The following is a 24,990-nucleotide window of genomic DNA, read 5'->3' as shown; positions in this document are numbered from 1 at the left end:
CACTGGAAAACGGGAGAGAAGTAAGTATTTTATGTTTTTCTGACCTCTTCTGGCTAATGTGAATGCCCTTATGTGCACATTTTAACTATGAACTGCATCAGGTCCCAGTGGCTTCTTTTACTCCCACCTCCTATCATTTATGAAGCAGGGTACAGAGTAAGGGTGGGAATACTATGTCCATCTGCAAGTTCACTGAAAACCTCTCAGTTTACTTCTTTGTTCCATTTGAAAGACTCCAGCCCACCTGTTAACATCCACCAAGAGGTTTGATTTCTACCAAACATTCATTTTTGTCGGTATAGTGTTGAGTGGGCTTCATGGGGGCAATTTAGGATCTCAGTCTAATTCAACGTGCATTGGTATTCAACAACGGGTATAACCTGGTTCCCTTCATATCTAGGTTGTTTTAATAATAATCTCGGTTTGAAAGGGCTTGTTAGAAATCAAACCCAACACGTCGGGAAGCCTACAGAGCAACTAGTGTTTAATGCAAAATGTCAGACAGCCAAGCAGAATCAAAGAGATAGCGGTCGTTTCAATTGACCTAGAAAATGTCAGTAGGAGCTACAAGCTAAAATCCATGTAAAATCAACCTAGTATACAATGTTCTCTCAATTCAAGTCGATGGACTGGATCATGTGACAGAAATGTGTTATTCTCAGGAAAAGGTTATCTAATGTGCAGGTGTTAGTATCGTCCTCTCAAGGAAGCGAAGCCCTGAAGGGGCGATTTCATTAATTTGCACAACAGTAACTTCATTTTTCTCATAAAATCCAGCTTCCTTGCAGGTTTGAAAACAAGTTTATGGTACTGGAAAATGTGCAATGTACAATATGGAGGGCTACGGCTTATGAGGCTGCTGAGGCCATGAAAGGTTTGTGATGCATACAATGCCAAGGGAAGCTTCAAACTAATAGACAACAATCCTATATGGGTTTATAAGGGATACATCCGTAAATAAATAAATAAATATTTATGTGAACCAAAGTGCCCAAAAGCAACAAGAGGTCACTCCACGGCGCTCTTACCATCTGGTTTTCAAGCCTCACTGCAGCTCATTTTCCAACTCCCTTAACCCCTTCCACGCTGATGACGAGCTGGGCTCGTCATGAGGTAGCCTCCTGCTACGCTGATGACGAGCCCAGCTCGTCACGTAAAGTGCGCTTTTAAAAATCTCAGCGTGCGAGCGGAATTCCGCCCGCACGCATGCGGTTAATATATATATAAGCTGCCTCTGCCGACCCGTTGCGAGGCTATTACGCCTCTTCATCATGGGCTGACAAAAACGCACTGTTCAATCGCCTTCATTGTCAGATGCCTTTATTTAGCGTAATTACCCTCAGTGGGCGTGGCAACATTAATTAGCACAATGGTGTGCTGGTATATGTAGTCCTTTGAAGGTGCGTTATTAATTAATATTCTATAGTAGGTTCAATGCATAAATGTCACTGTTCACAGTTCTTTATAATACTTTTAGTAGGAGGGGAACAGAAAAAATGAGCTCTTTTGCAGTAGAAGGCCACGCTGTTGAGTAAAAAGTGAATAGAGACTCTGATTTTGAACTACAAGTCCTAGCATGCAACTGGCTACACTACGCACTTTGCGAGGCCCACTAGGAATATTTAGTGGAAAGCAAAACGATCGGAGCCATCTGCTGAGAATTATGCTAATCATCCATGACTAAGAGGCAGCAGCCTAGAAACGCGTCGGAAGGAAAAACACATTTTTTGAATGCTGATGCTCATTTTTCTTGAAAATAAACCTCATGGTTTCCTCTGAAAGTCGAGTGCACTTTAAAATTGCTTTGGGCACTTTTTGGTTTCAATATCTATCTACCTATCTATCTATCTATATATATATATATATATATATATATATATATATATATATATATACATAGTTGTTAGATAAGATTTAAATATGTTTTCGCAGGCTTCTTGTAAGCAGCTACAGGACTGGAAACTCAGACAAATTAACCACGTATTTTGTCAAAGGGAACACAAGATTAAGACATAATTCTTCAATTTCCAGTCAACAACCCATTAGTAGACATCATCATAAAATTCACTCGGAGAAAAAACTACAGACATCCAAGAATACACAAAATATCTATTCTGGGAAAGACCAACACTTTTAAAACTTTATGAATCTAAATATTTCACCTAGGAAAAAACAACTGATAGCAATATTATTAGGTATTTTAACAGTTTTTTGGGATTTCCATCACTGAATAGTATTCAATAACAACCAAATCAATTGCTAGATAGTAGTTCACTCACCACTAAAACTAGTAATTGCAATTGAATGACAAGACACAAAAGCCTACACATTTTGAATCTCTCTATTTCTTACATCTCTAATAAGCACAGAGCAGTTTAAGGGGACTCATAAGAGGGCTCCTGGTTTTGTGGTATTTATTTTTTAAACATTTCAGTCATTATTTATCTATATTTATTTTTTGCTAATCTACTTACCCCTACTTATTTTGGGGTTTTTCAAAAAATTAAGTTGTAACTAGTATATTTCCACATTTATGTAACCAATTAATACACTCTCATACTAGAAGACCCAATAAGTTTCAATGATATTAACATCCACAGTTGATAAATCAATGCATGTATACGAAATCATGAACATTTTAGTATCAAAGTTTTACATATTACTAAAATTCCTTTATTTTTTTAAAACCCTTATCTGTCAATCAGCACGGCTTTTACCCAAGCAGTCATGACATTAGAATCAGACAAAAAAAATCCAATTTACATTTTTATCCACATTTAAAAATAAACAGACAGGAAAATAAATGTTTTTCCGACTGCATTTATTTGTAAAAATCAGTAGAAATGGTAAACTGGGAGCCTTACTCATCAGATTGTAGTTGGTCAAAAAAATGGCACAGTGGAGAAAGCCACAAGTATTTGTGGTTACTTATGTTCATGTTTCTCTTCCTGGACTTACCCTAATGCCAATTAAACAATCCTTGATACTGTGATGTGTGCTGAACGCAACTAAACCACTTGAAACATAAGTATAGAATTAAAGAGGTTTGTAAAAAAAGAAAGTTCAGGATTGAGTCCAGGATTGGAACCTAGTTGTGTCTCAAAGCATCAGAGAGGATGCTCACCCACAACCACTAGAATCAGGGTCTGGGACGGGAGGATTTACCATTCTCTAAAACATCTGTGTACCTTGTTAGAAGGACCAGTTTGGAAAAGAGAAGGCCAATGGGTGTTAGCTCCACCCGGACCAGAAAGCTAGTCTGTCCTATGCAGAACTCTACCAATCAAACGCCTCCTTAATGTGTGTTGTCAAGGATGCCAGGCATTTGAACAAGTGGTGATATATATTTTTTGATTTCTAAATGCATAACAAAGAGAGAGTGTGTTGTGCAAGTCTCGTCTCTTTCGTGCTTTTCTGCAATGCTTCAATGAGCTCAAGTGAGGTTTGGTACTCCATCAGCATTGCCAGACTCCTCTGGCTATGCTGCCCTGACTTGGTTGATTCCTCCTTTATAAACAAAAGTTCTTTACTTAAAGCGGAGGAGTACGGCCTTCATTGCTTCAGTCATTTGGGGGCTCAGGGGTTCCTTCTTCAGAGTCCTAAAGGCCAGCAGGTTCTTGTGCGCCTCCTGGAAGAGGTCTGTGCCCAGGGCTGCTTCCACCCGCTCATGCCAGGCATCCAGCTTCGGGCGGTCTTTGAAGATGTCCACGCCAGAACCAATAACCTGCAATAACAACAAGTGGACATGAATTCTGCTTCCGACCTGCAGGTTAACTCAATGTTGCCAAATTACAAGCACACGCTGAAGGAGACCAGCTTGCAATCAGATGGATTTAACTCTGGTTCTCATTCTTTTAGGTTGATAAAATGAGTACCATTCAACAATAGCATAATAGAAAAATTACAAACTGATGATCCAGCCATATCATCTGGGTCATTAATGTCATCTATTTGCTGATAACTGTGTTGTGAGTATGTATCCCCATAATCCTCCTCTTGTGGTATTATACTATGTGTGCTAGCTGGTGAGTGCACAGGAGAAATATTTGGTAGTATTTCTACTTCTGGTGAAGGAATACTTGTAGGGGAAGTCTGAACATGCTTCTTTGGAGGAGCAGGAGATGGTTTAGGACGGTCCATTTTCCTCTTTTCAGGCACTGTGTACACCTTTACAGTGTTTGGATGAATTTTTAGAGTATTTTGCCTTACATCAGGCTGGAAAAGCTCTTCTATAGGTAAATTCTTTTTCTGTGCCGATTTATGTGGTTTGGAACCATCAGGCTTAGCCTTCACAGTGTCTATTGCCTTGGAAACAGTTCTTGATTTTGGTTCCGAAGACTATTCTAGCTTTTTCTTTGGATCTGTGCTTTTTGGATTCGAAGCTTTTGGTGCCGAAGCGTGTTTCGATATGGAAACCGCTTTCGGGTCCGCTTTTTTAGTTACCGGAGTCGTCTTTGTTTCGGTAACTTTTGAAACGTCTTTCGGTGCCTAACTTGGTTTCGGAACCTCTTTCGGTGCCGAACTGTTTTCGGTTCGGTAACTTTCGGTATTGATGGGTGTGTCGGTAACGGTGTTAACTTCGGCTTTAGCACTTTCTGCTTTTCGGGAACAACAGTCTGACTCGAGCCCGAGCCGACTGGAGGCTTTTTAATACTCTTCGCTGCCGAGCCCGAAGTTGGGTGTCGGAAGGTTTCGATCGGTGCGCACCCGGACCCCGAAGGCGGGGGTGGAACCGAAGCCGGTCCCGGTATGGGGGGGTGAACAGGGTCGACGCTCTTTCTCACGACCCGTTGACCAGCTGGAAGCAGATCGTCATCTTCGGATCGATCCTCCTCACCGGAAGCTGACTCTGCTTCGGAAGTGACGTCTTCTTGTTGTTCTTCGACGTCTACCTCGATCGGCGCCTCGTCTATGATGAGCTCTGGTGTCGACGACGATGACTGCTTCATAGCTCTTCGAGCTCGACGATCCCTGATTGTTTTTTTGGACCGGAACGAAGCGCAGACCTCACAGTCTCGACTCTCGTGCTCTGGAGACAAGCACAAGTTGCAAACCTCATGCAGGTTGGTGTGGGGAAACTTGTGTCCACACTGAGGGCACTTCTGGAACGGTGTTCCTTTCCATGAGCCAAAGGCCCAGTGGAGCAGTTGGGCCCGATGAGCGCTGGAATGGAGAAGTGGATCCTCTCTTCGACGCTGGCGACCGGAATCAGTGTCGAAGATGATATTGATGTTTTAGTTGATTTATGGATTCGAAAGGAGATTGGTAACAGGATCGAACGATGAACACATCCGAGCCCGAGGCGGAAAAAAACAATCTGAGGATGGAGTCGATGCCCATGCGCACTACGGTCTAAGGGAGGAGTCACCTAGCAGACAAAGACTCTTCCAAGACAACAACAAAGTGTAATTATCCGGGCCCACCACCAGATGGTGATCTAATGCAAAAGTGTGTGGTCTGCAGCCCTTATGCCTCGAACAGAGATATTACAAAATCAGCATGAGAAAAATAAAATAAATGTTACTTACCATGGAAACATCTGTGTATAGCATGTAGTGCCATAGACTCATGTCCTGGGCATGGATGTTTGCAAGTTGTCTTATTTCGAAGTCGCCTTTCCAGTCCTAAGCTGTAGTACGTCTCCCTTAGTTGGCATTGTGTACGGGCCTGAAATCCATGCTAGAATGTTTTCCGCACAGCGGGTAAGAGGAGTATAGAATGGGGACTGAACACTATATGATGCATGAAGAGGGTCATAACTTAAGCGGGCGTGGCCAGGCAGCCAAGATGGCGGATGCAATCTGGAGGAGCTCTGCGATCAACTCCTATTATTCTGAATTTTCCCCTGGTTATGAGAAGCTATCCATAAACAACCTGATGGCGGAAATATGCTAGAACGTCGGCACTCCTGGTCGCAAGTAAAGAACATATCGGTAGGAAAGTGAATCAGCAAATATCGAGGGAAAATAAAAGGCGGACGAGGGGTAGCCCTGCGGTGTCTGCGAAACACTTGCCAGCAACCGATCACAATCAGGTTGGCAACAGAGGAAAAGAAGGCGATAACAGGCTCGAGAATCTAACTACAGAGATCCAACCTGCAATGCACCCCACTAACCGCGATTTGGCACAGAACTGGGAATGTGGTTTCTGCCAGTGAAGATGGGGCGTGGCCTGACTTGCGATCTTGGCCCTTGACTGTCTCAGCCCAGTCACAGCAAGAACCCCTTGGAGCCCTGGAGGCTGGACCGGGTCTGGGCTAAAACACACTCTGATCCAGGTGGCAGCGGTGTGTCACGTCTCCTCTCACCTCGCCGCTGCAACAGACTGGAGGTCTACAGCGAATGGGAGGCGATCCTGTGGCACTGGCAAACTAATCGTCATCGGCCAATTACGAGTAGGCTGAGGCCAGGAACCAGCAAGTAGAATTGAGCCCAAGACTGTACCTAAAAATATCCTGCCTGCAACACACCCAGCGGGTGGCGATTTCCAGCAGGGCTGGAAAAGCAATTGATGGCAGTAAGGCAGGTGGGACCCGATATGCAGCCCTAATCCTCGGCTGACCTGACTGCAGCGGAAACCCCCCTAGAGCTCCGGACACCTGATCGGGCCTGGGACACAAAACATCCTGAGCCCGGGGGCAGTGATACACAGTGTCTCCTCTGGCCTCGTGAGCAAAAGGTGAGACGTACCAAACACTTCAGCAGCCTACACATGTCTGAGGAGAGATGGTGCGCTTGACCACAGAGCCGGTGACAGAACACATGAGGGTACATAAGGTGAGGAGCAGGGAGCGAACCCACCTATTCCGCTGAAGCTGGAGGTAGCCAGAAGAGGTCCAGGGGCCGGTTCGGGCCTACGGTTGCAGTGTGCCAGGAGGCACGAGCTGAGATACACACACAAGCAGAGAGGATGAGCCACTCTACCTAACTGGAGTACTAAGACGGCACTGGATTAGCTCTCACTGAAACTGAGAACTAGTTCTCCTGGCACTGCTACACAAAATCACGGCAGAGGAGATGTCCACAAGGTGTCCCAGACCCGAGAAAAACACTGTCATACTAATTGGCCTCCTTCATCGAAAAGAAAGCCATCCTCGACTCCACCCAGTATGGATTCCGCAGAGACCACAGCACCGAGACCGCCCTCCTTGGTGCCACCGATATCTGCGTGCTACTCGACCAGGGCCACACTGGAGCCCTCATCCTGCTAGACCTCTACGCAGCCTATGGCACCGTCTCCCACCGCACTCTTGCAGCCAGACTCCACGATGCTGGCATACGGGCAACCCAGAGAGATCAAATGCAAAGTACCCCAACTATAGCACTCAGCCCCGCGCTTTTCTACATGTACATGGCCTCCCTCGCCGCCATCGTCAGTAAGCATGGGCTCACTATAGTATCCTATGCCGATGACACCCAGCTCATCTTCTCCCTTACGAAGAACCCCGAAGACATCAGACTCAGGTTCCAGAAAGGAATGAAAGATGTCGCAGCCTGGATGATCAACAGCTGCCTAAAGCTCAACTCAGAGAAGACAAAGCTCCTCGTCCTTGGACCCTCCCACACCACTTGGGACAACACCTGGTGGCCCTCTGGAACGCACCCACCCGACAGACCACGCCCGGAACCTCAGCATCATTCTAGACTCCTCCCTCACCATGACTCACCAGATCAACGTCGTTGCCTCCACCTGCTTAAACTCCCTCTGCATTCTCCATAAGACCGTCAAGTGGTTCCCCCCCCCCGCGAAGTCAGAAAGACCGTCACCCACGCACTCATAACCAACAGACTGGACTACGGTAATGCCCTCTATGTTGGAATCAACAAATCCCTGCTACATAAACTCCAGACCATCCAGAACACCGCAGCCAGACTCGCCCACGGCACCTCACAACATGAGCACGTGACCCAGCACCTGCGAGACCTACACTGGCTCCCCGTCGAGAAGAGAGTAACCTTCAAGCTACTCACCCACGCCTACAAATCCCTCCACAACATCGGACCCAAATACCTCAACGAAACAGTCTCTATCCATGTACCCAAAACAAAACTCCGCTCCGCCGACCTTGCCCTAGCAGAGACCCTGTGTATCGCAGGTGGAAGAGCCTTCGCATACGTCATGGCCAAGGCCTGGAACGAGCTCCCAGTCAACATCAGACGCTCCCCTACCCTGCACACCTTCAGGAAGAGCCTCAAGACCTGGCTTTTGGCTGACCCGGAGCTGCACCCCCCCACCCCCAGTGCCTTGAGACCCTCACAGGTGAGTAGCGTACTTTAAAAGCCCCTGATTGATTGATTGATTGGTGAATCCACCACCGACACCCTACACTGAAGGAAACGCCACAGGCAATGCACGAAACAGTCAGGACACCAAGAGAGAGCCCACTAGTTGTCCACGATGGAAGAAGCTATAACCTTGGGCCTTACGACTCTGACCGCTACCAAACTATCACACAATATTAGACAGCTGACCTGAGGACAGGGATTAGGCACTTCTGAGACCTGGAGAACTCCCACCGGAACCGCATAAGGATACAATTGCCATGCCAACCCTATCACAGTGACTGCAAAAGTGGCAGCAAGACCACTGGACGCAATACCACTTAACGCAGACGTGATCAAGCAACAATTTGAGGAATAGAGTTCACATGCCTACAGCCCAGCTGCTAGCCATGTGTTGCCCATGGTCGACCACGTCACATACAGTACCTTGACTTGGTGCAGACGGCCTTCCTCACACTGAAGCCATTACGCGCCCGAGTACTTACACCTAACACCAGCTACCAAAATAGACAGAGTTCAGCACAGCTGAAAAACTTGGTGCGACCCTCGACCAAATGCATATGTCCCTGGAAGCTAAAATTGACAGTCAGGACAGATTTCACACTCTTACAAGCAGATCATCGTAAGTTAGCCGAGAAAGTGCAAACTAACAAACTCACTCTGACTGAGCTTTGCCCAACCACACGCTCGAACGCCGCTACAGTGCAGAGCATACTGAACAGAGTGATTATCCTAGAAGAATAGCTGGAGAGCCTATCACACCACACCATACGAGAGGTGGGTCTTCTGGAAGGCAAAGAGGACCAAGATGCAGTAACCTACCCAGAGAACTGGTTAAAGGAGCGATTACCCAAAAACACACTGTTCCTCCAGTTTGTAGTACAGTGTGCGCATACAGAAACAGCTCGCAAACAACCTCCAGGCGCAAACACCAGGCTGCTGATGATCAAGCTACTGAACTACAGCGACAGAGAGAAAACCGCAAACTATAGGACATAAAAATACAAAATGCGCACATTATGCTGACTACATGACCCAGGTACAGAGGCGTAGAAGCTCCTTCCAATCAGTGAAACGGTGCCTGCGTGATCTGGATATGTATTGCTCCCTGCTGTTCCCAGCTCAGCTCAGAGTGGCGACGAAGAGCACTACACACTTCTTTGATTCCCCGTCGGATGCCTGGGACTGGCTGCAAGGTCTAGGACCGATAACCGAGCGCACACCACCAGATACTCAAGCGAGATTGCTCCAGGACAGAGGCAACTGCAGAAAGGCCAAGACTCAACAAATCACATCTAAAGTTGTCCCAGACTTGGAAGAAATAATACAAGAGCGGCATGAGGCTCTGCAGGTAACAGTGGCAATCAGCGACAGGACGTGCAGCTCAGACCAAGAAACCGAATAAACCAAATAAATGAACGAATAGAACTTTGCCCGTTCATGGCCCGAGGGACCCGACTCACCAATTCCCCCGGTGGTGATGCCACAAACCTCTGATGACATATTATGAGTAACAACTTGTTAGAAAGGCAACCCCGGGGGAGGCAGAAGATGTCTGACTGGCCACCCCTAGGTCCACCTCTCCGTCAAGAAGTAGCCGAGCGTTACCGAGAGGCCTCCGGGGTGAGGGTCCTCTCTTAGGATCGTACAGCAGAGTAACCACAACACTACAAATGGACACCACACCAGAGGTTACGTTCGTAAGCTTTATCAGGCAATAAAGGTTGCTGGTTCTCAGCGATATGTACAAGCAGATAGAGGGATCTGTAAAGTCTCGTAAAAGGGCTAGGGTAGCGGGACAGTCTCGATAGGGGTGCAAGAAGGGATACCCTGCGCACAGCTCTCAATCCTCGAGCCGGGGGTTCCAAGTGGACGAGCCGCGGCAGCGCCAGCAGGACTCGACAGGTGGTTCGGCAAAGGTGGGCCGCGGCAGCGCCAGCAGGCTCTCAAGATGGTTCAGCAAGGATGGGCCGCGGCAGCGCCAGCAGGCTCTCAAGATGGTTCAGCCGCGGCAGCGCCAGCAGGCTCTAAAGATGGTTCAGCCGCGGCAGCGCCAGCAGGCTCTCAAAGATGGTTCAGCCGCGGCAGCGCCAGCAGGCTCTTAAGATGGTTCAGCAAGGTGGGCCGCGGCAGGTCCAGCAGGCTCTCAGGGTATCTTCAGGTTACAGCGAGATGAGTTCTTTTGGTGTCGGCCGCGACAGCGTCAGCAGGGCTTCCAGTCCAGGATACAACTGGCGTCCCACTCTGGGGCTGGCCCAGATATAGGACTGGGGTCCTTTGATGTCCGGACCCTCGCGCCTGGGGGCCAGAGGGGCCGGGAAGATGGTGTCCAGACACCCAGCAGGGGGGTGGAGCCAGTGCCTAGGGAGACCGGAGGGCGATCGATACCAGGCGTCCGGGGACGGCTGGAGGGCCATCGAAACTCCCCTTCCTCCGGGATCTGTCGAGTGGCCACTCGACCACCTGGGTGGATCTTGGTGCCTCGATGTCGGGGCTTCTCTGGGGCCTGGGCCGGGGCCGAGGCCACGTGTCCGTGACGTGGTGGGCCCAAGATGGAGTCAGGCGAGGCCTCGTGCTCAGGACGTGGTGGGCCCACGATGGAGTCAGGCCGGTGTGGTGGTCCGTGATGGTAACCGGGCCGGTAGTGTTGGTGCGTGCAGGGTCGGGCGGAAGGGGGCTGCCCGCTTGGGGGAGGCCTGATGTCGTCCTGGGCCCGCCATGCGGGAGGGGTAGGACCACACCATGAGGCCGGGTCCAACACGCGTCCCCCCCAGCTGAAGGCGGGGGAGAGTCACCCATCTTCTTGGGGGTTCTCCTCGCCGAGGCGGAAGAATCGGGACAGGCCGTCAGCATTGGCGTGGTCGTTGCCGGGGCGATGCTCCACAGTGAAGTCCATCCCTTGGAGGGAGATGGACCATCGCAGCAGTTTCGGGTTTTCTCCCCGCTTCTGCATCAACCACCGCAGAGGCCGGTGGTCGGTCTGGACCCGAAAGTGGGTGCCGAAGAGGTAGGGCCGGAGCTTCTTTAGGGCCCACACGACGGCGAAGGCCTCCCTCTCGATGGTGCTCCATCGCTGTTCTCTGGCCAGCAGCCGCCGGCTGATGAAGGCAACGGGAAGGTCGGCCCCTTCAGGGTTTACTTGGGAGAGGATCGCCCCAATGCCGTGCTCCGAGGCGTCGGTTTGGACCACAAACTCTCGGCTGTAGTCGGGGGCTTGGAGCACAGGGGCGGTGCACATGGCAGTCTTCAGGGTTTCAAAGGCGGCTTGGCACTCGGGGGTCCAGCGCACCTTTTGTGGTAGTCTCTTTGGGGTCAGTTCTGTGAGGGGCCCCACAATGCTCCCATAGTTTTTGATGAAGCGCCGATAATAGCCAGTGAGCCCCAGGAAGGCTCGGACGGCGGTCTGGGTGACCGGGGGCTCCCAGGCCTGGATAGCGTCAATCTTTGGCTGGAGGGGAGCTACCTGGCCTCTCCCTACTTGGTGTCCCAGATAGGTAACGGACCCTTGGCCTATCTGGCACTTGCTGGCCTTTATTGTCAGTCCTGCCCGGCGGAGGGCCGTCAGGACCTCCCGGAGGTGGGTCAGGTGCGCATCCCAGTGGAGGCTGTACACCGCAATGTCGTCTAGGTATGCGGCGCTGAACTCTTCTAGCCCGGCCAGCACCCTATTCACGAGTCTCTGGAAGATGGCCGGGGCGTTTTTCATGCCGAAGGGCATCACTTTGAATTGGTAGTGGCCATCAGGGGTCGAGAAGGCTGATCGCTCTTGTGCTCCAGGGGTGAGGCCGATCTGCCAATACCCGGCCGTGAGGTCGAAGGTGCTGAGATACTTTGCAGCCCCTAGGCGATCGATCAGTTCATCCGCCCGGGGGATGGGATGGGCGTCGGTCCTGGTGACTGCATTCAGCCCCCGGTAGTCAACACAGAACCGGAGCTCCTGGGGTGTGCCGGGGGCGGCGGCTTTAGGGACCAGGACAACGGGACTGGCCCAGGGACTGTCGGAGGGTTCGACTACCCCCAGCGCTAGCATCTTGGCCACTTCGGATTGAATGCAGGCCTGAACTCGGTCGGGCACTCTGTAAGCTCGGTGTCGTACAGGCGGGCTCTCCTCAGTGTCTACATCGTGTACACACCACCGGGTGACTCCGGGAGTGAGGGAGAAGAGGTCTGCAAATTGTCCCAGCAGCTTCCGGCAGTCCTGGTGCTGCTCTGGGGTCAGGGTAGAGGAGAGCGTGACCCCTTCGACGGAGCCGTCCTTCTCAGTGGTGCTCAGGAGATCTGGTAGAGGTTCGGAGTCGTCTTCAGCTCCGTCATCGGTCGCTAGCAGCAGACTTAGTTCAGTGCGGGCAAAGTGCGGCTTGAGCCGGTTAGCGTGTAGAACCCGGAGGGGGTTCCTGGGGGACTCCATGTCCACCAAGTAAGTGACGGGGCTCTTGCGCTCCACCACCTTGAAGGGCCCCGTCCATTTGTCCTGGAGGGCACAAGGTTCGACCGGGGACATGACCCTGACCTGCTGGCCCGGCTCGAATTCGATGGACGAGGCGTTCTGGTCATACCAGCGTTTCATCTCCTCCTGACTAGCCTCCAAGTTGGCTTCGGCCAGTTCCCGGAACTTCTGAGTTTGGTTGCGGAGGGTCAGGAGGTACTGGTAGACATCTGGTGGAGCACCTCGGACAGCCGTCTCCCAGCCTTCTTTGACCAGGCTGAGGGGGCCTCGGACCGGGTGCCCATACAATAGTTCGAAGGGGCTGAACCCCAGGGACTTCTGGGGTACCTCGCGATATGCAAACAGGAGGCAAGGCAGCAGGACATCCCATTTGCGTCGTAGCGGCTCCGCTAGGCCCTTGATCATTCCCTTCAGTGTTCGGTTAAACCGCTCCACAAGTCCATTTCCTTGAGGGTGATACGGGGTGGTGAACTTCTATTTGACCCCGCACTGTTGCCACAGGGATCGCATATACTTGGAGATAAAGTTTGTGCCCCGATCACTCACGACTTCTCGGGGGAAGCTGACTCTGGAGAAGATCCCCATTAGCGCTCGACCCACCACGGGGGCCGTGATGGTGCGGAGGGGGATGGCTTCAGGATAGCGGGTGGCGTGGTCCACCAGAACGAGGATGAAGCGGTGCCCTTGAGAGGTGCGGGGGTCCAGGGGCCCCACAATGTCTATCCCCACTCGCTCGAAGGGGGTGGTCACCACCGGAAAGGGCTGGAGCGGGGCTTTGACTTTCCCCCCGCTCTTCCCGCTGGCTTGACAGGTTGGGCAGGTTCTGCAGTGATTATGCACATCGTTGCGCATTTTCGGCCAGTAGAAATGGGTCACCAGGCGGCTGTAAGTTTTGTCCTGCCCCAGGTGCCCGGCGAGGGGCACATCATGTGCTAAGTTCAAGAGGAAGTCTCTGAATCGGAGGGGAACGACCAGCACCCGGCTGGCCCCTAGTTCGGCAATCTTCTGCTCACTGTAGAGAAGGTTGTTGTCCCAATAGACCCAGTGGGACCCCGCAGGGTCTCCAGCGGCTTGAGTGGCGGCTTGTCGTCGGAGTCCCTCGAGGGAGGGACAGGTGTTCTGTTCCTGCCGGAATTGTTCGCGGGTGGGGCCACCTTCTTGGCGCCATTGAGCTAGGTCTGGAAGGTGGCCGAGCTCGGTGAGTTCTTCATGGCTGGGCCCCTGGGGGCCGGGTTCAGGGTCGGCGTCCTCAGGGACAGCGGGCGGTGGAGGTGCGGGCCACTCCGGCTCCTCGGTCGGGGCTTCCTCCGTTGGGGTGGAGGCTCGGGCGGACATGGAGCGGGTGGTCGCACAGACCCACTCTGGAAGGCCTAGCTTCCCCAGAGGCTCTCTCCGCTCTACGCCGGCCCAGGGGGAACTTTCCAGGTCGTTCCCGAGGAGGCAGTCCACGGGGGCATCGTCTCGGACAGTCACTTTCAGCATGCCCGACACCCCTCCCCACTCGAAGGGGATGCGGGCCATCTGGCACAAACTCTCAGAGTTGTCCGCCAACCGTACTGGGCACAAGACGTTGGGAAGAATTTGTTCGGGGGTCACCAAGTGGCAGCGGACCGCCGTCACGCTGGCTCCAGTGTCACGGAGGGCTTCGGCCCGGCGTCCATTGATGGTGACCCACTGGCGGTATTTCTGGGTGTTACCTGGGATCGGCTCTCGGGGGATCATGTCTCGATCACCCAGGCATGCTAAGATCATAGCGGCGGGCTCCCACTCGGCCTGCTCGGGGTCGTCGTCTTCTTCTTCGCCTCCCTCTGCACCCAGGGCGGCGGCCGCGATCTGGCGGTTCGGGGGACCGGTGGTGCCGGGTCACTGGTTCATCGGGCAGAGAGGGTCATTCGCATAATGACCCTGTCGCTGGCATCTGTGGCACGTAACATTCGGGCGGGGCCCGGGTCTTGCTGGGGGGCCCCCCTTCGGCCCAGGGATGGCGACGTGGAAGTAGGGGAGGACCCCGTGGGGGTGCCCGGGCCCCTGCTCTGGCCTCCTCCGCCGCCTCGTGGTCGGTGGTTCCCCGGGGATCCCCGGCCGTAGTCTCCCATCGGACTCCGGGGAACTCGGGTGCTCACCCATCTATCCGCATCGACAGCGAGTTTTCGTGGCTCTGTCAATTTGCTGTCGAGGAGGTGTTGCCGGAGTTCGATGAAGCAGTTATTGGAAAGATGTTCCCATAGAATGAGGTCGACCAACTGCTGATAGGTGGTGACCTGGCAGCCTCGGATCCACCCCTCGAAGGCTCTGCTGTAAAAGTTCACGTACTCCACCCAAGTGGTACCGGGGATTTTTTTAGTCTCGGAATCGCTGCCGGTACATTTCGGGGGTGAGTCCGTAGCGAGTGAGGAGGGCGGTCTTCATGTGTTCGTACGAGGTCATGTCGGGGAGCTCTAGCAGGGCGTCTCTCCCCTCGTTGATGAACTTCCCCCATAGGCCGGCGCCCGAGTCCTTGAGGGGTACTCGATGGGCGGTCATGGCGACCTCGTAGGCTTTGAACCACTGTTGGATGTCGTCGTTCTTATAGTACTCTTTGACGACATCCTTGGGTATGTGCACCTTCGTGTCCACCGGCGGGGGTGAGGTCTTGCCCCCGGGGGTGCTGGTCTCGTTTGTCTTGGCCTTGATTTCTAGTTCTTTGAGGCCGCGCTCATGCTCGAATATGAGTTTCTTTTCTTCGAGGTCTCTTTGTCTTCGCCTTTCCTCTAGGTCTCCTTCCAGCCGTAGTTGCTCGAGGGCTAATTTCCTTTCTGCCAGCTGTATCTCTCCTTCTTGTCGGAGTCGGGCGAGCTCCAACTCGTGGAGCCGGTTCCTCTCTCGTTCCCGGGCGTCTTCGTGGGAGGGGCCCGTGTCTAGGTTTGGGGGTCTTTCCCCCGCTGGGTTCGCGTCGGGCTCCGGGTTGTCTTCATTCTGGGGTGGCGCGTCATCGGCGTCCGCCCAGGCTTGCAGGGCCGATTTAAAGTCCTCTTTGGTGTTGAGGCCCGTGGTAGCGATGCCTAGGTCCTTGCAGAATTGTTTTAATTCCTTGTGGCTGTAATCTTCCATTTTTTCTTTCTGGAATTCCGTAGTCGGTCTGGTCTCCTGCGTAGTTATGGTCGTAGTGTGTTTTTCTCGGTAGTGCGTGAATCACTCTCTGTACGATCTGCGTCGGCTCGGATCCCGTCGCTTGCCACCAATGTTAGAAAGGCGACCCCGGGGGAGGCAGAAGATGTCTGACTGGCCACCCCTAGGTCCACCTCTCAGTCAAGAAGTAGCCGAGCGTTACCGAGAGGCCTCCGGGGTGAGGGTCCTCTCCTAGGATCATACAGCAGAGTAACCACAACACTACAAATGGACACCACACCAGAGGTTAAGTTCGTAAGCTTTATCAGGCAATAAAGGTTGCTGGTTCTCAGCGATATGTACAAGCAGATCGAGGGATCTGTAAAGTCTCGTAAAAGGGTTAGGGTAGCGGGACAGTCTCGATAGGGGTGCAAGAAGGGATACCCTGCGCACAGCTCTCAATCCTCGAGCCGGGGGTTCCAAGTGGTCGAGCCGCGGCAGCGCCAGCAGGACTCGACAGGTGGTTCGGCAAAGGTGGGCCGCGGCAGCGCCAGCAGGCTCTCAAGATGGTTCAGCAAGGATGAGCCGCGGCAGCGCCAGCAGGCTCTCAAGATGGTTCAGCTGCGGCAGCGCCAGCAGGCTCTAAAGATGGTTCAGCCGCGGCAGCGCCAGCAGGCTCTCAAAGATGGTTCAGCCGCGGCAGCGCCAGCAGGCTCTTAAGATGGTTCAGCAAGGTGGGCAGCGGCAGCGCCAGCAGGCTCTCAGGGTATCTTCAGGTTACAGCGAGATGAGTTCTTCTGGTGTCGGCCGCGACAGCGTCAGCAGGGCTTCCAGTCCAGGATACAACTGGCGTCCTACTCTGGGGCTGGCCCAGATATAGGACTGGGGTCCTTTGATGTCCGGACCCTCGCGCCTGGGGGCCAGAGGGGCCGGGAAGATGGTGTCCAGACACCCAGCAGGGGGGTGGAGCCAGTGCCTAGGGAGGCCGGAGGGCGATCGATACCAGGCGTCCGGGGGCGGCTGGAGGGCCATCGAAACTCCCCTTCCTCCGGGATCTGTCGAGTGGCCACTCGACCACCTGGGTGGATCTTGGTGCCTCGATGTCGGGGCTTCGCTGGGGCCTGGGCCGGGGCCGAGGCAACGTGTCCGTGACGTGGTGGGCCCAAGATGGAGTCGGGCAAGGCCTCGTGCTCAGGACGTGGTGGGCCCACGATGGAGTCAGGCCGGTGTGGTGGTCCGTGATGGTAACCGGGCCGGTAGTGTTGGTGTGTGCAGGGTCGGGCGGAAGGGGGCCGCCCGCTTGGGGGAGGCCTGATGTCGTCCTGGGCCCGCCATGCGGGAGGGGTAGGACCACGCCATGAGGCCGGGTCCAACACAACTGAACAGTGACTGATCAGGTGCGGACTTGGACGAGTGTTCCACCCTGGCTAGATGCTTCCACTGAAAAGGCGAGGATTAGTTCACATGACTGGGACATAACTAGGAGGTGGCACCAAAGAAGGACTACCACGCCACAAAAGGTCTGAAGGTGCCATCCATCACACACTTGTCTATATAAAGCTCTCTCACCACAACTCTATAGAGGCACCTCTTCATACACACGACCCCCAAAAAGCACTGACACATTCAAAACTTATCAAGACACAATGTTGTAGTTTGGGAGGGCCCTCGTTTTGGCTCCACTCTAATGAAGATGCACATGTTGTAGTGCTGAACCCCATTTTTCTTTTTACACCCACAACAGGAGGAAACAACGCCTGAACCCCATATAAGCAATCACTCTCACTTGATGCAGTAAGCCAGGTCACTTGTCACTCAGGAACAAGGCACACATTCAAAAACCCACATCATGATGATACAGGTTAACATTATTACTAGGAATGTGATGGGAATACACATGCCAGCAAGATGCTACTCCATATACTGATACCTGCAAGGTAAGGCAGCCAACATAGCACTCCTGCAGGAAACTCATCTAACATAGGCGGTCACAACACCAGAGCAGTGCGAAACGCTGGATAGCCCGATTGCCCCATATGAGATCTGAGAAGCCATCGCAGCCCTGGCGACGGGTAAAACCCCGGGCCCCGATGGCTTACCTGTAGAATACTATAAAGCCTATGTAGTATCTCTGACACCACACCTGAATGCCCTCTATTTCACTTCCTTGGAGAGACTCGTTCTCCCCAAGTCATTAAATGAGACTCGCTTGGTAGTGTTTTGTTTAAATTGTCCCGAAAGTTACTACCCACCTCCCGGGTTGTCAGACCATGCCACGACTCACACACTCACACAATGTCAATGGGGCGTCCACACAGTTGAATCTCACCCGACAACATGGATAGGAACTCAATGAACTACATGCACTGAACCATAATGACAGAGCGTTCGATATGAACAATGGAATCCTTATGTGAAAATTGACTCCATGTAAGAACCGAATATATGCACAACAAATATTGGATGCAACCTAAGCAAATGGAGAATTGTAATGTGAATGTCGGCTTTCTACATTTTAAAACTAATAAAAACAGATTTTTTTTTAAAAGGGGTCATAACTAAAGAGATCTGTAAACAGAGCCAGATGTGTTTTTTGGACCACCTGTGAATCAAAAGCACTACACCCTATGAACAAATGCTTACAGGGTAACATTTTCGTTTCATAGCATGTGCTGATGTAGATACACATGCTCTGCATCGACTGTAAAGCAGTCCCATCCTAGAAGCTGTAGTTAGCGTGTGGATGAAGCATATGTCTGGAATAAGATCCTTATGGCTGTCTGGCCAAAAATGTCCTGTTGTCTGGCTAAAACATCCACACTATAGTGCTTTGGAAATGCGTGTGGAGTTGACCTTGTGTAGCCACCTTGTGTATGTTGAATAGGGGAAGGCTCCCAAAGAAGGCCTGGTTGCAGCCTTTTTTAAATAGAGTGAGCCCTAGCGGTAACAGGGAGGGTTGTCCAGGAATCTGTGATAGCAGGTCTACGTACACTTAACTATTCATTAAACAACCTCTGCCTTGGATATGGGTTGCCCCTTTTGAGGCATTGCAAAGACCGCGAAAAGTTGGTCTGCCTTGCAAAATTGTTTAGTTCTGTTAATGTAGTACAGGAGAGTAAGATTTACATCTAGAGTATAGTAATCTCTTTCCACTAAGGAGACTGATTGGGAGGCCTGGTATGTACAATATTAAGGTTCCAAACTGGCTTTGGCAGAACACTAGGAGTAATGACTCGATGCCTCTCATGAATGCCTTGATTACAGGGATGTGGAAGAGGGAGGAATGCTCCCTGTTTTGCATGCATGCAGCCACAGCCGATAAGTGAAGTAATACTGAAGTGTAGGCTAGGCCCGACTTCTGGACAGGGAGCAGGTAGCTGATGACATCTTCGACACTAGGTCTTAGAGGGTTTATCTTTTATGGCAATGCAGCAGTGAACAATCCTTTCAACTTTACAGCATAACATGACCATGTGGTTGGTCTAACGAACTCAAACAGGATATGCATGCATTCATCGTGGTTGGAGGCCCAAAGTAACCAAGTTGCAGACCTCAGGTGCCAGATCGCTAGATTGAATTGCTTGAGATATGGTGCCCGACCTGGCCTTGTTTCCTGGTGACAAGGTCCTGCCTGTTTGGAAGCTTTTCTTGGGAGCTGATCAACATTTCTAGTAGGGCTGAATGTCGTGAGGCACAGGGTCAGACTGATTTGCATATGGCCATGTCTGAACTGGGGTGGAAGAGTGGGCTAAAGAACGGTGATGGATTAAACCCAGATCTGTTGACTGGGTGTGAGTGTTTGATTGGTTCAGATGCTCCGTCCATCACCAACCCCTTTTGTACCACCTGAATCTCATGGCTGCCTGGCCCAGTTGGAAGAGGGTTTGCTGAATCTTCCACAAAACCAGTGGAAGAAAAGGGAGAGGCTGAAAAGCATTTAAAAATATCCCGACCCGTTGATACATAGTGCATTACCCTTCAAAGTCCATACCAAATGGTCTTCTTGGACCAGAAGGTAAAGCATGCCTCGCACGCAGTGTTGTTAGGGGAGAGGCAGAAATTGCAGGCTTGTGGGTGGTTAGTCCACAGAAATTTGGAGTGACACTGGAGGCAGTACTAGAAGGGTGTCCTTTCCATCACTATTAGCACATTCTTGGTGACCAAGTCCTAGAGGCAAGGGGTACAAAGCCACAAAGAAGGCCCGATGGTGAGGCTTCGAAGAAGGCCGGTGTCTACTGAATGTCGCTTTGATAAAAACTAAACAAACACCAAGTGGAGTTTCATCCGGTGCTCTCGGAGTCAAAAGTTGAACGAATGAGCCCAAAGGAAAGCAATACAAGTGTAGAACACAGAGTCCTGTCCACACCAGATGGTGGAAACAAAAACAATCTAATATGGAGTCGGTATCCAGTTGCATTGCCAACTAAAGTAGGAGTCCCTACACCTCGTTACTCGAAAGACTTCTTCAAATCAAACTACTTGCAAATGCCGTTTCCCATCACTAGATGGCAGGAGTGTGCAGAACATGTGTATCTACAGCAACACATTCTAAGAACATTTAATTTTGAACCATAGGTGATGTTTTTTGCCCCAATCCATTCTTTCTTGGACGCTAATCATTCACAGAGATCAAACACTGTTCTTTTTCCATAATGCTAAAATGCCAGGCTTTCCTTTCCAAGTTCAACGTCATACCTCCACATCCCTCTCTCCCTTCTTTATCCATTGGTCAGACTCTCACCTGCATGAGCTCCACCATGGCCACGAGGTCAGCCAAGGAGATCTCGTTCCCAACAATGAAGGGCTTGTCCTGCAGGAACTTCTCCTCAAACTGATCCAGGATGGTGTGCATTTCCTTCAAGGCAGCTTCCATCTTCTCAGGTTCCATTTCTTTACCCAGAACGAACGGTGTCATGCACTGCAGAAAGAACAGAACTTCATTACTTGAATGATTTAATGAGCTGAAGAAGGGACTCCATTTAGTAGACTAGTAAAAAGATTGAGTTACTGATTCCCCCTCAAGACAACAGATAGGCAAATAAAAAGAATGAGCAGGATGAGACCCATTGCTACGGAGGGAGAGGGAGAGGTATACCCCAGCAGAGGAAGAGTGTGGGCTAGAATCTATCGCTGCTGAGAAAGAGGTAGATACTATGGCACATCGCGTGTAGGGAGGATGCTGCTGCTGCCTATCACTGTAGGGGAAGCAGGGTGCAGGCCTATGCTGTGGAGAACGGGGGAGAGTATGGGGTAGGGAGAGTGATGAGAGTTCAATCTCTGTTCAAAGGTGAATGGGAGTACTCCATTACTGTACAGGAAGTGAGGACATGGCCCACGGTTGCTGAGGAAGGTGGGGCTGCATGTGAGCAGAGATAAGGAAGAGGAAGGCCATGGCCCTCCGCCACAGCTACCCATTGCCAAGTGAGGGCAACTACTATTCAGAGAAATTCTGAAAGTAGAACACACTCTTTTGCAAAACAATTTTATGTAAAAACGTTTTTTTCTACAAATTAACATTACTAAGTTTGTCAGTGCAAAGTCTCATACGTCCAGAAATTGTAACTACTTTTTAGATTTTTTAATAAATTTGTTAAAAAACACTGCTGGATTTCTGGAGTAGGGCCTAAGGCACAGTTGAGCCATCCTTAAAACTCTAATAAATTACAATCCATCTCAGGTGAGAGCGGCGGCGGCGAAAAAACCTTGCTTCTGCCTGATTGGCTGCTAGGGTCACGAGGGCTTCGCCTTCTGGGTCGGCCCCTATTTAATCATCGATGTTTCTCCCAACGATCAGCGGACGCGATCAGCCTGCACGCGCCGAAGTCGCGCCTAAGTCCAGCCCGTCTGCGCTGAGGACGCGCCAGACACGCTGGGGGCTGGTGAAGTGGTGGCGCTGCCGGGAGGTTCTCGAGTAAGTGGTACCTATTCATGGCAGGACCTAGTTGCTTTGAAACCCCCTAAACTCCCCTGCCATTATAAGTTTATTCCTGAGGCCCTTCGAGGGTCTCTTCATTGCGGCTGTCATACTGGCTTCATGGAGCCTTTACCCTCTGTTACGTCTGACACACGATCACTTAAGGCTTTGCGGACCCTCAATACGACTACTGAAGAGGGCTTTCTTGTCAATGCTAGATCATAGATAAAAAACAACATAGCCTTTAATGATTTTGTTGCAGCCAGGAAGCCCTCATGGGTTTTTATCACAGAAACATGGGCCACCGCCTCTTCCGGTCCTGAATTGGCTAACGCTGTTCCAGAAGGCTATGCTCTAGCCAGAATGGATAGAGTTGGTGGTAGAGGTGGAGGCTTGGGTATCTTGGATTAAATCTCGGTCTCCTGCCTTATTGAAACCCTTTCCTCCCCCTCGGATCCTTTCCAGGCTTTGTTCTATTCCCTAAATTCCTCTCCTTCGGCCTCCTTTTCAGGCCTCCTGATTTACAGGCCCCCGGGCCCCAGATCGGGTTTTTGTCACAAGTTACTTAGTATTTTAGAGCCTTATTTTGGTAGGTCTAACCTGACGATCTTAGATGATTTTAATTTCCATTTGGAGGATTCAGGTTCTGGCGACACCAGATGCCTGCTGGACTCTTTAGCAGCATATGGTTTTTTGCAATTAGTGGACAGCCCCACACATCAAGCAGGGCACACACGGGATGGGGTCTTTTCTAATGATCCTCGACTAAAAACAGGTCCCCCCATCCCTCTGGTATGGTCAGATCACCTGGCTGTCCCCCTTGAATTAAAATCTTCCTCTGTTTCCACGAGGACATGTCCCCCCAGGAGAAGGGAACCCAAGCAGAACTACAGGAACATCTCTAAAGACACCTTGGCCCTCCTTATGTCTAACATCAGGGTAACTCCTTTAGCGGAGGCCCATGATGCTGCATTAGACCTCTCTAATGCCATCGCTAGAGCGGTAGACCTCCTACCCCCTGTTTCCTATGGCTATTCTGCTAGTAAACGACCCTCAGCCCCTTGGTTCTCCGAGACCCTTAGGCTTCTCAGACAGGACTGTAGGAAGCAGGAGAGGCTCTGGCGAACTGGTTGGGATTCCAGAGAAAGGGAAAAGCACAAAATCTTGTTGAGAAAGTATAAGAGGATGATAATTGAGAAAAAGCAGGCCTACTTCTCCAACCTTACGGCCTCCCTCACTTCATCAAGGGAATTGTTTAAGATCGTGGATTCCCTGTGTACCCTACATACTCCTGACCCTGTTATTGGGTCTCAAGAACTGTGCGACAAGATCTCGCTGTTTTTTCACACTAAAATAGTGGATATTTACACCTCTCTGGAATCCCAAAGGGACCTACTTGATCCCTTTCCCCTCCCGAATCCATCTCCTACGGACTGTCGGACAATGGACTCTTCTAGTACTCTGTCCAATTTCCCTCCCCTTACTCTCCAGCAACTGGACTTGCTCCTGAACAGGACCAAATCTGGCTCTCCACTGGACCCCTGCCCCCTTAGGATTCTGAAGGATTGTAGGGATGTTCTTTTGCCTCTCCATCTTGAAGTGATGAACCTTGCCATAAAGGAGGGCATCTTTCCAGTGTCCTGGAAAAAGGCATTGGTCAAGCCTCTGCTGAAAAAGCCATCATTGGACCCGGAGATTTTAAAGAATTACCGTCCAATATCACTGCTGCCGGCTCCAGCAAAAATGTTGGAAACTCATCTCAACTTACACCTAACTGCCTTTCTTGATTCTACCGCCCTCCTGGACTCATCGCAGCATGGGTTTCGGAAGCACCATAGTACTGAGTCGGCCCTCACTGTGGTCGTAAACAATATTTGCACCAAGGTTGATCAAGGGCAGACGACTCGATTGGTCCTGCTAGATCTGACAGCAGCTTTCGACACCCTATCTCCCTCAATTCTAACATCACGTCTTAGGGAGATAGGGTTAGAGGGCTCTGCACTCAGTCTGCTGTTTTCCTTTCTCAATCAGCGAGAGCAGAGGGTCAAGCTAGGAGAGTTTGTGTCCCCTTCTAAACCTGTATGTTTTGGGGTACCTCAGGGGTCGGCTTTAAGCCCTACCCTTTTCAACATATATGTGACCCCACTCGCCAGGTTGGTACGATCTTTTGGGATGGAGGTGGTGTCATACGCCGATGACACCCAAATCCTGGTCTCTCTCTCCCACTCGGTGAGTACCTCCGTTCTTAGCTTCAGGAACTGCATGGAGGCAGTTGCACGGTGGATGATCTGTAACTCACTGAAGCTGAACGGGGAGAAAACCAAGGTTTTGATCTTCGGGGGAGACCAGGATGCCTGGTCAAGTGACTGGTGGCCCCATCCCTCGGAGAGTGCCCACGGGCCACCAAATCCACCCGGAATCTGGGTGTAATGATCGATTCCTCTCTTGCCATGGACCAGCAGGTAAACAGAACGATATCTACCTGCTGGGGTGTCATTAGGACCCTGAAGAAAATCACTCATTACCTCTCCCTGAAAGCCAGTAAACAGACTGTAGTGGCCTTGGTTACCTCCCGGATAGACTACTGTAATGCACTCTACTCGGGTATTAACCTAGGCCTGATACAACGTCTGCAGACTGTTCAAAACGCGGCAGCTAGATTTATTCTTGATGTCCCCAGCCGTTCATCTGCTACTCTAGCCAGGAAGAGTCTGCACTGGCTTCCGATTAAGGACAGGATCTCCTTTAAGATCCTATGCTTTGTCTACGGGGCACTATTTGGAGAAGGCTCTGAAGATATTCGATCTCTCTTAGCCTCCTACACTCCCTGTAGAAACCTACACTCCGCCAGTAAGAACCTCTTGATTGTTCCTCGGGTTCGGAGAGTCAGGTGGGGAGGAAGGGCCTTTTTGGTTGTGGCCCCTAGGCTGTGGAACACCCTTCCCCTGGAACTAAAAATACAACCTGCCATCAGTCCCTTTAGGAGGGCATTAAAAACATGGCTTTTTTCAGAGGCATATCCATAAGCTGGCTTCTGGTACACATATTTGGGGAATTGTTTCTGTTAGGCGCCTTGATGCCCACGGGCTAAGTCTGCGTGTTATAAGATGGCCTTCATTCATTCATTCATTCATCTAATGCTGCGCCTATTGTTAGTCAGGGTGAGGTCATTGTTGTTAGTTTGACCATCTCCCATCACTGGAGCTCCATTTCTACCAACTTTGGGCAGGCCAATTTCTAAAATTAAGGCGTTATGGTCA

At 51.2% G+C, this 24,990-nt stretch overlaps 1 protein-coding gene across 1 annotated transcript in view; it reads right to left on the bottom strand.

Moving 5' to 3' along the window:
• Positions 1 to 2,804: 2,804 nt before the first annotated feature.
• Positions 2,805 to 24,990, bottom strand: part of LOC144792653 (glutathione S-transferase theta-1-like) — a 71,889-nt gene continuing 49,703 nt past the window's right edge. Inside the window, exons 4-5 of the mRNA XM_078667801.1 lie at positions 20,558 to 20,734; positions 2,805 to 3,724 (exon numbers count right to left, since the gene is read on the bottom strand). Of these exons, the coding sequence (XP_078523927.1) occupies positions 3,527 to 3,724; positions 20,558 to 20,734 (375 nt within the window). The 3' untranslated portion in view covers positions 2,805 to 3,526. The remainder of the gene's footprint in view (positions 3,725 to 20,557; positions 20,735 to 24,990) is intronic.

Source organism: Lissotriton helveticus, chromosome 11 (genome assembly GCF_964261635.1).
Source record: "Lissotriton helveticus chromosome 11, aLisHel1.1, whole genome shotgun sequence".
In the NCBI taxonomy this organism is placed as follows: domain Eukaryota; kingdom Metazoa; phylum Chordata; class Amphibia; order Caudata; family Salamandridae; genus Lissotriton; species Lissotriton helveticus.
The sequence above is the reverse complement of the archived record's forward strand: the minus strand, read 5'-3'. Positions and strand labels throughout refer to the sequence as shown.